The sequence below is a fragment of the Meriones unguiculatus genome, chromosome 15 (genome assembly GCF_030254825.1).
Source record: "Meriones unguiculatus strain TT.TT164.6M chromosome 15, Bangor_MerUng_6.1, whole genome shotgun sequence".
Taxonomy (NCBI): Eukaryota; Metazoa; Chordata; class Mammalia; order Rodentia; family Muridae; genus Meriones; species Meriones unguiculatus.
In genome coordinates, this window is record NC_083362.1 from 78,165,005 (window position 1) to 78,178,670 (window position 13,666).

General features: G+C 50.6%; 1 protein-coding gene across 1 annotated transcript in view; it reads left to right on the top strand.

Annotated features, from left to right (window-relative positions):
* Crocc2 (ciliary rootlet coiled-coil, rootletin family member 2) overlaps nt 1–13,666 on the top strand; it is a 63,131-nt gene that overhangs the window by 22,330 nt on the left and 27,135 nt on the right. The window contains exons 11-19 of the mRNA XM_060368904.1: nt 41–240; nt 1,742–1,924; nt 2,275–2,419; nt 2,670–2,816; nt 3,100–3,330; nt 6,945–7,138; nt 9,752–9,879; nt 10,215–10,384; nt 11,108–11,284. Coding sequence (XP_060224887.1) covers nt 41–240; nt 1,742–1,924; nt 2,275–2,419; nt 2,670–2,816; nt 3,100–3,330; nt 6,945–7,138; nt 9,752–9,879; nt 10,215–10,384; nt 11,108–11,284 — 1,575 coding nt within the window. The remainder of the gene's footprint in view (nt 1–40; nt 241–1,741; nt 1,925–2,274; nt 2,420–2,669; nt 2,817–3,099; nt 3,331–6,944; nt 7,139–9,751; nt 9,880–10,214; nt 10,385–11,107; nt 11,285–13,666) is intronic.

Here is a 13,666-nt window from a genome sequence, read left to right on the forward strand (position 1 = left end):
TGGCTGCTGATACTCACTGTGAGTTTTATTCCCCTGGCAGGAGCTGCGTCTGAAGCTGGAGTCCTCCCAAGAGGAAGCAGCCAGGCTCCGGGAGCAGCTGTCTGGGTACCGGCAAGAACTCCGGACCTCACAAAGGCTTTTGCAAGACAGGGCAAGGGAGCATGAGGCCCTCCTGGGACAGCAAGAGGCCCAAAGGCAGGAGGCACAGCACTGCCAGGCATCTATCCATCTCCTGGAAAGGTGATGGAAGCAGCAGGGCAGGGCAGGGCAGCACAGAGTAGTTATCTGCCATGAGGGAGCAGGAAAAGGTCACATCTCCAGATAAAGCCTTTTGGTGGCCAGGTGCCCTTTAATACGCATCCCCTTGCCTTGATTGAGTAGCTCCTCTCCCTTCTCTGTACCTAAAAGGCAAGACACTGTTTGCCCATACTCTAAGCTCTCTGCTGGGCCAGGCCTATATCCTATCCCCAAAAGCTCTGGCTTCATCCAGGCTCTGTTCTCCTACCACACCTGATCTAGGTTCCTCTCTAGGTGACCTTTCCTACTAGTGACCTTTCACCATGGCCAAAAGAACTCCTACTCCACCCACTCCCCACACACCCTGTGGGTTCCATGGCTCCTTTGCAGCTACCATGGAATTCTGGATACTTTCCACACATGACTCTTTGACCTGGGACTGGAGGGAATTAAGGCCACAGAGTGTATAGGGAATCTATGGGATCTACTGGATTCAGGCTGAGTAAGAGCCAGGTGTCAGTCATGGTTCTGGAAATCTTTCTGAATGATGTGCACAATGCCCCCAGGGAGCAGAGATAGCCATGTCCCCTTTTCCCCCTCATGCCATAGTTAGGGGACAGCCTACATACCCTTTACAGCTCCTCTGAGCAGCCTATAACATATTCTGGATCCTGAAGTACCCAAGATGAGTATGAACCAGTCCTCTCCTGGAGAAACACAGGAAAGGAGATACACAGAGGTGGACAGATCAGGGCAGCCTTGCACAGGGACAGAAATCCAAGGGCAGCAGTGAGAGCCTGAGGAGGCCAGTGGGAAGGCCAGGGTGAGTGGCAGAGTCTAAGTCTTAAGTGGGCCTGTTTGGTAGGCAGAGCCATGTCATAGAAGGACTATGCACATCTCCAAAAACAGAACACAAGAGGCCACATGGGAGACTGACTAGGGATGGCTGTGCACAGGGTAGGAGACATGTGCGGAAGCATCCGGAGCCCTGCGGCCACTGAATAGGGGCTTCAGGACCCACAGAGAGCGTAGACCCAAGTGTTCTAGGGTAGATCAGGTAGACACTGGACAGGGAGGTGTCCCTTCTATGGTGGAAGTTTGCAAGGATAGGGAGGGATTACTTATGTGGCAGAGAAGGATCTGCAAGGGCTACCCATGCCTGGCTGGTGTGGCAGAGAGCTGGGCCCTAAGTACCTGCAAGAGAAGGGGCAGGCTGGTCAAGCCAGACAGTGGCCGCCTCATCTCAGTCAGCTGCGGGTCACACAGAGCCAGCTCTTCTTCCTGTGCCTCCCTGAACTCCTTCCACCTTTGAAGCCTCTGAGGGCCAGCACACACACACACACACACACACACACACACACACACACACTGACACAGCCCTGTTCCTACTGCTCCATACCCACTCACCCCTGATCATCCTCCCCAGTAAGTCCTGATGGCTTTAGGGGCTCCTCCCCTGAGGCACGGCTTGAGGCTGCCTCTCTGCCTTTGCTCCTGCTCTCAGGGAGAAAGTAGCTCTGGAGACAGCAATGGAGGAGCTGAGAGCAAAGGCAGGCATTCGGGAGGCAGAGACACAGAAACTGGAGGCCACAAATGCAGAGCTGCGGAGAAGCCTCCTGCTGCGGGCAGAGCAGAAAGCTGAGCTGGCCCAGCAGAGTGAACGGAGCCTGCGTGAGCTGGAGGCCAGGTGGGTTGTGGAGGGGCTGCAGGCCAGCAGGGGTCCCTCAGAATGTGAGACCACAGGTGAGACACCAACAAGGCATGGGGGAAGAGGGTCCTCCAGCTCCTCCTGAGCTGGCCATCACATAACCCATATACCCACACCTATATTGGCACAATGCCTGGCCCTATGTACACAAACATTCTGGATGTATAACTCATCCAGGCATGTGGCCAGAAGCTGCTCTTCAAGTGGCACCATGCTGCTTGGGGGTTCCCTGGGCTTAAAGGGGTTTGTTAGAATTTTCCTGCATATAAGTTTTGTGGGCTCAGCTCTGAAGAGACTGCCCAATTGTGCCTTCTGATCTGGGGCTGCAGCCAGAGCCGCCTGGAGCAGCTGGAGGAGAAGGTCTCTGGGCTCAAGAAGGAGCTGGCCACATCCCGGGAGGCACTAAGCTCAATGCAGCTGCAGAAGGACATTGTGGAGACTGAGAGGGAGAGCCTGCATGGTGCCCTGGCCCAGGTATGTGCCCAGTACACGTGGTCCTTGCCTCTGGCCTTACTCTCATGGCATGAGCCACTACCAGGACTCCTAGTCACTGCCATTGTGCACCAGCCTCACTCCTGACCTTTGCCCTCCGAACCCTGATAGCTGGATCTGCTCCTAGAGTATCCCGGGCCAGTTACTAGCTCTAGTCAGAATCTTAATCCCACTGGGAAGATTCTGAAGCCTCTCCCAGGCACCAACTCTAGGTGACCACTATGCCTCACAGGCTGAATCTGGCAATGCTGATTTGGAATTGCTGGTGACACGGCTGAAGACTGAGGCAATGGAGCATCAGGACTCACTGGCCAAGATGGCTGCCCTTGTGGATGGGCTTTCCCAGGACAAAGGCAACCTAAACCATATGGTGCTTCAGGTAAATCGAGAGCCAAAGCCTCAGTTTTCTCAAGATGTCACTCAACCTTCTCTGTGGGCTAGTCCTATCCTCCATCTGTCAGATCTCCTTCCTAGGTTGACTGAGACCACCATCCCAAGAGTAGGTGCTCGAGGAGGGATGTAGGACCTAACTAACTGCTAGGTCCTGCTAGGCACGAAGCAGAGGCACAGCATCTGCACAGAAGGCCTACATGAGGTGGCTGGCTTATGAAGACTAGGGGTGTGTGGTCCACAGATTAAATGTCTTCCCACCTGCCCTGCAGCTGGAGCAGGAGCGGGACCAGCTTCGGGCGCAGCAGAAGATACAAGAGCAGGAGCAGGCTGGCATGAGAGAGCAGCTGGCACGGGCAGAGTCGCAGCTAGTGCTCATTCGGGCTGAGCGAAGAAGTCTGCAGGAGACTTGTGGGCACCTGGAACAAAAGCAGAAACAACTAGAAGGGCAGGTGGTCCTGCTTGGACAGGAAAGTGCCCAGCTCCGAGAGCAGGTGGGCCAGGTGAGATCAGGCTGTGGACAGTCACACATCCTGCCTTGCTGTTGGCCATTGTACCTCTGAAGGGGGTTGGAGAGATGGCTTGGTGGATAGAGCGTTGCTTGCACGAGCAGGAGGACGTGAATTGAAATTACCGGGATCTACAGGATGGAGGAGCCACCAGCAGCACATATGATTCCCTGTGGGAACTCCAGTGGGCGGGGACAAGGGGATAGAAAACTTTGGGTCAGGACTATCCCTCATGTTTGGGTTGGGGTTCTGCTTTAGTGAGATTTCTGGACTCTGGTGTCTGCTCAGTGTGTTCACAGTTGAACTCTCCTGATTCTTGCGTGGTTGTTTGGTTCCTGCCTTTTGGCTGTTGCATTTCTTTGGGTTTTGTTTTGTTTTGTGTGTATGTACACATGAACACACACAATGCATGTGCAGCATGTGAGGGTCAAAGGCGACCTTACAATGTCATTCCTCAGTTACTACTCATCTTTTGTTTTCTTTTTTCATTTTTTTTAAATAATTTTAAAGTGTTCAAGTATTTTGCCTGCATACATGTCTGTGCACCACATATGTGCATGTGCCTGTGGAGGCCAGAAGAGGGCATCCTAGAACTAGAGTTACAGTTGTCGGCTGCCATGAGGGTGCTGGGTTTTTAATGTGGGTTCTGGGATTGAGCTCAGAGCCTCATGCCTGCTTGGCAATCACTTTACCCACTGAGCTATCCTCTTCCTCCCCCCACACGCCTACTCCTCCGCCTTCTGGTGAAGAAGGTTCACCCAGTGTGGACTGAGTTGAAACAGTTTGGGTCTTTTACAGTGCGTCTTGTGTGGAAATGTCATACCTCCATTGATATTCATGCATCCTTGTCTCATGTAGGATAGCATGACCTTTCTCCTTTCTCGGGCCTCTATTCTTATCATTTTCCCCATTTTTGCTGAAGTATAATTACTGTGCAGTGTTGGCGAAGGGAAGGCCAATGAGTTTGATCATGGTGTGAACCTATGGATGACCGGTTAAAATAAAGAACGTTTGCCAGTCCAAAAGCCTCCCTCACACCCCATCCCAGTCTTGTCCAAATGCCTAAGGCCCCAGCAGCCTCTGGAGCACTGCTCTGGCTGTGTGGATCTCTTGTACCAAGTTGCTCCTCCCCCTCTCCCCACCAGTCTCTTAGACTCATCCACGTAGTTACATGTGCCATAGCACTTTGCTTTCACACGTAACTACATGCCACAGTAAAGATAAACACAGCTACTTCCTCACTCATGTGTCACCTGTGCTATGCAAGGCTCCTGTAATACACATGGCTCGTAAAAACCTTTGTATACCCACTTGTCACTATCTCGAGCAAAAACACACAAGTGAAATTGTGGGGGTCCTTGTGAAGGAATGTGGTGAATGCCACCATGGCCCTGTCATTTTGCCAGCTGTTCCTTGGCCTTCTCAGCACTTAATACTATGTTTTAATTTTTAAGCTGCTCTCTGTGCAATATTATACGTACTGAGGTTTTAAGTCATGTTTCCAAGGTAACTAGTGATGTCAGCATATTTTCATGCACCTGTTGAATTCATTCATGTCTCTCTCTCTCTCTTTTTTTTTTTTAGGTTTTTGTGTGTTTTGCAAATGTGGATTTTGCATTTTGATTGTGTCTGTGCAGGAATTTTTCATATGTCTGGATACAAGGACTTTGTCAGATGGATGCACTGTGAATGCCTTTTCCCAACTGGTGTCTTGTCTCCATTTTCTTCATAGTATTTTTGCAGAACATAAAACTTTAACTTTGGTGAATTTCTTTTACACTTAATCATTGCTCTGTTTTGTTGTGGTGGACTCCTTGTTTTTGTGAGACAGTAGCCTGAAACTCACTAATTAGCCCTGGCTGACCTCAAACTTGTAGCAATCCTCCTGCCTTAACCCCCCCAACTGCTGGGATTATATGCACAAACCACCATGCCAGGCTTTTCTAAAGTCTTACGCTCAGTATTTCCTAGACCTGCAGTTTCCCCAGCCAGAGGACAAAAAGTTAGCCTTCTGTGTTTTCAAGTGGCTTAATTAAGGCCTCCAATCCATTTCATAGCAGTTTCACATGGATCTCTATGTTACAAAGCAAGTTTTTGTGCACACAGAAGATCTGCTGAGGCAGACGCTCCCTCAGAAAGACTTTGAAATATAGAGTTCAGTTCGCCTCCAGGTGACTCTGCTGTCCACCAGAGTGTGAGAACCACGGTGTGCAGGGTGGAGTGGAAACTAGCGCTCGCTGTCTTTCACCCTAATCTTCGCTAGTCCGGGCCCTGTTTCACAGGGACTCTCATGTTTGGGTTGACTTGCCGAGTGAGTTACTTTCCTGTCACTGTGGCAAAACATCTGGCAGAGATTAATTGTGCTGGTTTGAGTGAGAATATCCCCCCAGGCCCATATATTTGAATTAGTTGTCAGGGAGTGGATCTGTTTGAAAGGATTAGGATTAGGAGGTGTGGCCTGGTTGGAGGACGTTCACCTTGGAGGTGGGCTTTGAGGTTTCAAAAGCCCACACTAGGCCCAGTCTCTCTCTCTCTTTCTCTCTCTCTCTCTCTCTCTCTCTCTCTCTCTCTCTCTCTCTCTCTCTGGATGAGAATGTATCCCTCAGGTACTTCTCTAGTACCATGAGTGCCACATGCTTCTGTCAATGATGATAACAGACTAAGCCTCTGAAACTGTAAGCAAGCTCCCTGTCAAATTCTTTTATAACAGGTGCCATGGTTATAATGTCTCCTGGTCATAATGAAGACTGTTCATTTGAGCTCATGGTTTCAAGGGGGTTCATGTCATGGTCGTTTGGCCCCATGTTTCTAGGCCAGCTTTGAGACAGAATTCTGTGGTGACATAAAACTGTGGAGGAGAAGGAGGAGGGGTGCTGGCAGTTCCCCTCACAGAGGACTAGAAGCAGGGAAAGAATGACAAGAAAGGGACAAGATACCACCAAGAGCCTGTTCCTAGTGACACTTCCTCTGGCTAGGTTCTGCCTCCTAATCTGTCACTCCTGAGCTTCGGTCTGTAGTCTTCAGTCCGTTGCTGACTCGGCTATGACTAGAGCCAAGCTCTCTGTGGACATTGGGGTATTCTTGGTAACTGTGAACCCCTTAGTATCTTCCCAGCCCAAACTACAAAAAGTAAATGTGGTGAGGACATAAGAGGCATCAAATGGCTGTTCCCTGCTCCAGGAGGTCAACTGCTCTAGACCCTTCTGCTTCTGCAACTCCCATGGGCTCCCGGAGGCCTTGTCTAGACCCTGGTGAGGTTACTGGTCGAAGCACTAGACTTCATTCATCTGTGCTGGATCTGTACCTCCTTACAATGTGTCCAGCTCCCTGAACACTTCACAGTACGGCAAGAGTTGCTTCTGAGATTGACAGTTGGCTCCTACCTCGAAACACCCATTTCCATCACACATCCACCAAGATTTCAGAGTGGTCGTCTCCTCTGGAAAGCGCACGCATGAACTTCATTATGTTGGTGCCACCTTTTCTGCTTCCACCTCCACGCCATTCTGTGTGACTCTCATCCTTCCCTGCCTCCCTTGTCCTCAGCAGCCTCATCCCATTTGCTCACTCTCCTTTCTTTGTCACATGGTCCCTCTTTCCTCCCCTAGGTTACATGCAAGAAACAGGCCCTAGAGAAACAGCTGGCACAGAGCCTGCAGGACCAGGAAACCCAGATGGACATTCTGCAAGACTCTCTCCAAGAGAAGAACTCGTTGTCTGAGGAGCGGGCTCAACTACTGGCTAAGCAGGAAGCCCTGGAGAGACATAGCAAGCTTGTGACTAAGGAGGCAGCTGATCTGAGGTACCAGTGCGCCCACTAGTCAGGGCACACCTCTCTTGATCCTGCCTTCAGACAGCCCATGGTGTTATGACTCCAGAAATGCTGCATAGACACAGTGGCCCCTGTCACGGCTGTTACACGTGGTATGGACTGTGTGGAGAGGAAACACTGTGCCTTTGACATGGTTCAGTATTAGATGAGGTGTGTGGGATCACTTTCCTGAAGACGGTGGTTGGGGTGGAGGGGCAACCCTGTCAGACCAGAAACCCAGCTCAGACCAGTAAAAAGAAGATATGCAATTTCTCCCTGAAAAATAGAAGTTCAGTGTGGAGCTCCAGGTTGGCTGTGACTGGAGATGCTACAACTCCAGGGACCCTTTTCCCTCCCTTCAGCTGCTCTAAGATTTTATTCCCAGGAAGACACCCACAGGTAGCAAGAGAGTGCATCTGACATTTCTGCCCAGTGGCTGTTCCCTATTGGAGGCAAGAACAATGGTAGCTTAGGCTGGTCCCATAGCCTCTGCAGAGACCCAGGCTGGCTGGTGCTTTCTCTCCCCAGAGCCCTCTCAGTCATGGAGGGTTTCCTGGAGGATTTCCTCCTGGAACTCCAGAAACTAGGCCCATGAGGAACTAGAAGGACTCAGATTTTCAACTTCTCAGAACTGACCTTTCTGAATAAAAACTGATGCAGATACCCAAATGGCAAGTTTTGGGGAGCCTTCCCATGTGGACAACAGCAGAGGGAGTCCTGAGCCCTGAAAACATATGCTTCCCTGAATATGAGCCTGGTCAGAGCTCTCCACAGGTGGGATCCTGCCCCTACTCTACCCTGGCTCCAGTCTTCACCTCTGGACCCAGAGCCACTGCACATGGCAGCCCTGAAGACCCACCAGACAGTGTACCACGATGGCCTGCTGAAGCCTTGGTGGCAGGGCTGCTGGGGCTTGCCTAAACCATGTCTCTCCATTCATGGAGGGCTGGCTGTCCACACAGTGAGATGGGCAAGTCTCCACCCACACGCCACACTGCAGCTGACCCACTCCCCCACACACCCATGTACCTTCACCTCAGAGCACCAGGCTTCCACTCCTGAGCTCAGTCAAAGTGGAATGCTCTCCAGCCTCCGTGGAAAAAGACACTGAACATACCCTAGGGTTCCCAGGCTGTGAGCAGACACCAGAGTGTCAGAGCCCATGGCCCCCAGGCAAAAGCAGGCCTACTTCTAGGAGGAGGCTTCAGGCATCTCAAAGGAAGGGTGTTCTCCACACACAGCTAAGAACACCTTGGCAGAGGGCATGTTCACCCGTGGGACAGGAATTTTGCAGTGTTAACAAGAGGGACGGGGTATGGTGTAGCGGACAGCGAGGTTTCTAGAGCTTGTAGCCTGGGTCTGTTCCCTCACACATCAGGGGGTCCTGGCAGGTGCTCTTCAAGGCAACACAGGAGCTGTGGTAAAACCTTCATTCTGGCCGAGGGCCATGGCCTCCCCCAGGGGTGGGCTTATTGGCAGCAAGCCAGGCGTTTTCAGTCACACGCATCCCCTTGGAAGTGGGCACTGTTGCGGGCTGCTGCACCTCGCTCCACGTGCTTTCCGAATGGTGACCTATGCACGCAAATCCGCCCAGGCCATCTTCCCACACCACCCGCAGCACTCCAGCTCCGCTGGTGGTTTTGTGGTGACTCCTCCCTCGCCGAGGGCATGATCCCACATAGGTCAGATGCACCACAATGTCTACTTTTCCCCTTTTCTTGGCATTCCAATCAAGTTCAGCTAGCACTGTGTAAAGCTGTGGTGAGCACCCTCTCCTGTCTGTCAGCTGTCTCCAGCGTCGGCACCTGGGTGAGGTCTTGCCAGGTCAAACTCAGCATGCTTATTTCCCCCAACCCAACCTCTCCCACTCCCTTGTGAACTCTAGGCATGGTTGTCTTTAAGTCTTTGTTAATCTGGTGTGTGATTACTGACACTGCCTGGCTGTAGTTCAAATCTCCCTGGCCCAGATCTCTCCTGGTAAGGTAAAGTACATTTCATGTGCTTTTGTCTATTTGATATTTTCTTTGTAACACTTATTTTTCTCATTTTTCTAACTTTGTTAATGATTGGCAGGAACTCTTTGCATATGATGGGTACTTACCCCTATATACTAAAAGCAGATTTTTTTCTTCCAATTCTACCCCTTGTCATCTTCTTCTTCTTCCTCTTCTTCTTCTTCTTCTTCTTCTTCTTCTTCTTCTTCTTCTTCTTCTTTTTCTTAAGTTAGCAGAGTGATGGGTTTCATTATCTGCTCTTTTGTTCCAAGTTGATTTATGGAATTTCTTCTGTGGAAAACTGCCCCTCCCTCCTTTAAGTGTATCCAGATCTGTTGGCCTCTTTATTATTATTATTTTTCCTTCTGGCTTTCATGTCAGGCTAAAGAAGATTAAAATATCCTCTGTGCTTGTTCTATTTTTGCAACTCTGAGTTATTATGCTATGACTTGTTTACTCTGTTTTGTTTCTGGTTTTTGTTTTTGTTTTTTTTTTAATTTGGCTGGAAATGTGTTTTGTGTAGGGTATGATTGATTCTTACATGTTCAAGCTAACGAGACACCTCAGGACCGTGTGGATGATGAGCCTGCTCTCTGATGCTTCTCCACAGGGCTGAGAGGAACTCTCTGGAGAACAGCCTGTTGGAGGCCCAACAGCTGGTGACACAGCTGCAGACCCAGCAGGAACAGCTAGAAGGAGAGACCCATGCCACTCAGCTCGCTCGCCAGGCCTTGCAAGGTGCTGCAGAGGGTGGACTTTCTGGCCCAAGTCACTGTTGGGAGGAACTCAGCCCCTATTGGTGTTGTTCTTGCTTCCTGCATCCTTAGAGGAAGACCCAAGGGCTTTGAACTTGTGTGCTTGTGAGTGATGTGCAGGAAGTTCCCTGCCCATCCTGCTTTGTTGCCAGCTGAGAGTTCAGACATGAGGTGCAGCCACAGGCTCGGTACCCACCCATTCTTGGTAGCCATGCCCCCACTCAACCCACCATGTGCTAGCAGAGCAAGCAGCTACCTCTTAAGTGGGTGATTTCAAGGGACAGAGGGCACTATGGTGACATAGCTGAAACTTCACAGTGGAGATGGAGCGGCTGAAAAGTGACTGGGAGGCCCGAGAGACAAAGCTGCTGTGGGAGCTGGGCCAACTGCGGCAGCAGGCTGCACAGCAGGAGCAGAAGGCACAGCTGGCCTTGGAGCGCCAGGCACTGGCCCACAGAGAGGACCTGGCACAGCTGCAGAGGGAGAAGGTCTGTCCCCAAGGGTCCACGGTCACTTCCCAGTGGTCTGCCATGTCCTCCCAACAAGCAGAGGTAGCAGAGCAGGGAGAGGGACCTGGCTGCTAGTCATAGTTTAGGAGGTCAGGGAAGATCTTGTGCAGTGTAGGGAGGGCAGCTGATGTGTCCTTCTCTTCACAGAAGGACCGGAGCCTGAGGATCCAGTGCCCTGGCTTCAGGGATAGATAGAGACCAAACAGAGTCTGATGCCTTTCAGAGCTGTACCAGTAGTCATAGGCCCTTAGAGGCTTTGTGTGTTATATCTTTTCTTCCACCATCCATCCACCTATTCATCTAGCCACACATTACCCATCCATATAGACATACCTCTATCTATCCATCCAGCCATCCAAACACACATCTATACATTCATCCCTTATCTATATGTATATTCATCTACCTGTTCATCCATCCATATATCTATATACTCATCCATCCATCTGCCCATGCCTCTGGACCAGTGCCACATGGTAGAGATTCAGGAGCAGCTATATTAGTCTGGGATGGCAGATGCTGAGACCCAGAGAGGCCCGTCCCAGCCTCTGCTTGGCAGATCTTGTAGAGAAGAAGGAAGGAGAACTGATGGCTAGGCCACCAACCCCTAGCTCTTTGGGGGTTAGGAGGCTTCACTCAGAGCCTCAAGTGCCTATCAGTCTCTCATTCCCGACCTCACACCCTGTCCTTTGCCTTGGCCAGGACACTCTCAGTTTATCCCTGGCAGAGGAGAAAGAGGTTGCTGTCCAGTGGATGGAACAACAGAAGGAGCTGGTGACAAAAAGCACAGCTGAAAGGGAGGCTCTGAAGGGGGAAATTCAGAGCCTGAAGCAGGAGCGGGATAAGAGCCTCCTCCAGCTGGAGCATGAGATGCAGCAGGTGATGATGGCATTGGAATTGGGATGCTTAGACAGTGCCCTCTCTTCTTGGTCCCAGCACTGAAGCCTCCCCCAAGCAGCTGTATCCTTTCCAGATTGATACAGCTTTGCAAATTACAGGAATCCTGGGGAACAGACATCTACCACCTACTCATCCGTCTATCTACATACCCATCCACTTATCCACATGCCACCCACCCACCCACATCTTTATACATCATCTAACCAGAAACCCCTCTGCACACACATACACATATCTACACATTTATGTGTTTTCTCACACATGCAGCCACCTGCTCATCCAACACATGAATGACCTCCCATTCACTTATCCATCTTCTGCTTGACTATACATCTCTCTATCCATGCTCACAGTCCTCTGCTCACACATGGCCATCCAGAAATAAACCCAGGTACCCATCCACACAGCCGACCATCCACCCGTTAACCTTCCAGCCGTCATTGCTCAGCTTACCTGTCTACCCACTGAGTCCTTCCAACTAGCCAAACGTCCAGCTATCTACCCATGTGCCCAACTATTCAACCATATGTCTGTCTGCTCACTCACCTGACCAGCTGAACACCCCATCATTTGCAGGGTCCAGCCACTAACTCTCACCCAACTTGATAACTGTTCCATCCCACAGGTCCAGGCACTGGATCTAAACGGTCACCCTTGAGCCCAGGCTTCTTCAAGGAACTGGGCCACACTAAAGAATCCACTGCTGAGTGAACTGAGCAAAAAGTTCACATATGCATGCCTGTCATCACAGTGAACAAGGACAATGGCCTCTTCGCACCAATTACAGATTGCAAGGAGAGGACATGGGTGGATGGAAGAGGCAGGGTTTGTCGTCAGAATGTGTTTCTGATTGACTGTCAACATTCTAGCGTACAAACTCTTACGAGCCTATTTGACTGGTAGGAAAGTGAGATGTACACATGTTGATCTCCTGCCCAAAGCTTCACAGTGTATGCTCTGGGCATGGGAGCCATGATTTTTAACTGCACGCCTCTCTGTGTCCTGTGATGGAGGAAGCTGAGGCCTTGCAAGAGGAGCATGGTGTCAGGAAGGAGGCAAGAGCCTGGGATGAGAGCATTCAGGAGGATTTGGGATGCATTTATCTGTGTGTCCACCAGAATCTGTGTGAGCAGAGGAGTCCTGAAGGTCCTACACATTTGGTTCAATTAATGGAAAGCAAGGGCTATTCCAACGCAGGAGTAAAATGAGGCAGTAGTGAGGCTGGAGTCAGGGAGGTTAAGTGAAAGGGTATGGTCTAATAATGTTTACTATAGCTTGTAATTAAAACAGTGGCATATCTAACCTGCTGTCACAACCAATAAAAGACACAGACACCTGATAGATTTTGGAATAGCCTTATCTCGCCTGGAGCAAGGCAGATATTAACCCTCTAAGCTATTCTCATCACTTCCCAGCCCCTTCCAGAACTACCTGTTTCAATCATTTCTATTGGGCTGCTTCCCATTCACAATTCCATAAATACTTGTTTCTTGTTCATCTGGGCCGCTTTCCTCCATCCACGCCAGCCATGTGCTTCTCTCTCCACCTGACCTGTGGTGGCATCTTGTTCCTTCCCCCTATTCTTCCTGTCTTCTTTCTTCCTATAATCCTCCTCCCCTGAAAACCCTCCAACTTCAGCCACACCTACCCCATTAGGCCTTTTAATCAGCCAATCAGGACAGAAAATCAGAAAGGACAGAAGCTGAAGCTGCAACTGTGGAGGATCTAAAGGCACTTGGGACATGGTAGCATCACTCCCATGGGTTTATGAGAAGAGGCTCAGTTGGAAGCAACATGTATGGGGCATAGGCAGTGGTCAAGGCCCCACACAGACCCTCACTGCCAGTGAGACCATCCACCAGGCCACACTGTCTACTCTCATCAGACTGCAGCTTCCTGGTTTCACAAACAGCCCTGAGAAAGGAGATTCGGTGAGAGAGGAGAAAAGGCTAAGAAGAAAGCTTCTGATGGTTTCCCTGGACCCGCAACATGACCACAATAATATTGTGCTTCAATGCTACGAAACAGAAAGCCAGGCATGTGGGCAGTGGTCACCACAGCAGCCAGAGGACTTTCCCTGGCCCTCTGCCTGCACTGCCTGCTGCCCCTTGTGTTAGGCTGTCAACTTGAAGAAGCGTGCTGGGTGGGGAAGATCGTTCATGCCGTTCCTCCTGTAGGAAACTGACTTCAGTCAGCTTTGGGAGACCCCAGGCCAGAAGAGAGAGTCTGCATGAACGGAGCCTCAAAGGCACAAGACAGCTGGCTACAAAGGGCCATTTCCCCTTCATTCTCCATTCTTGTGGTCTGCGGGGCCTCAACTTTGACCTGCTACTTTGCTGCAGTGAAAGCTGCTCTTTGTCC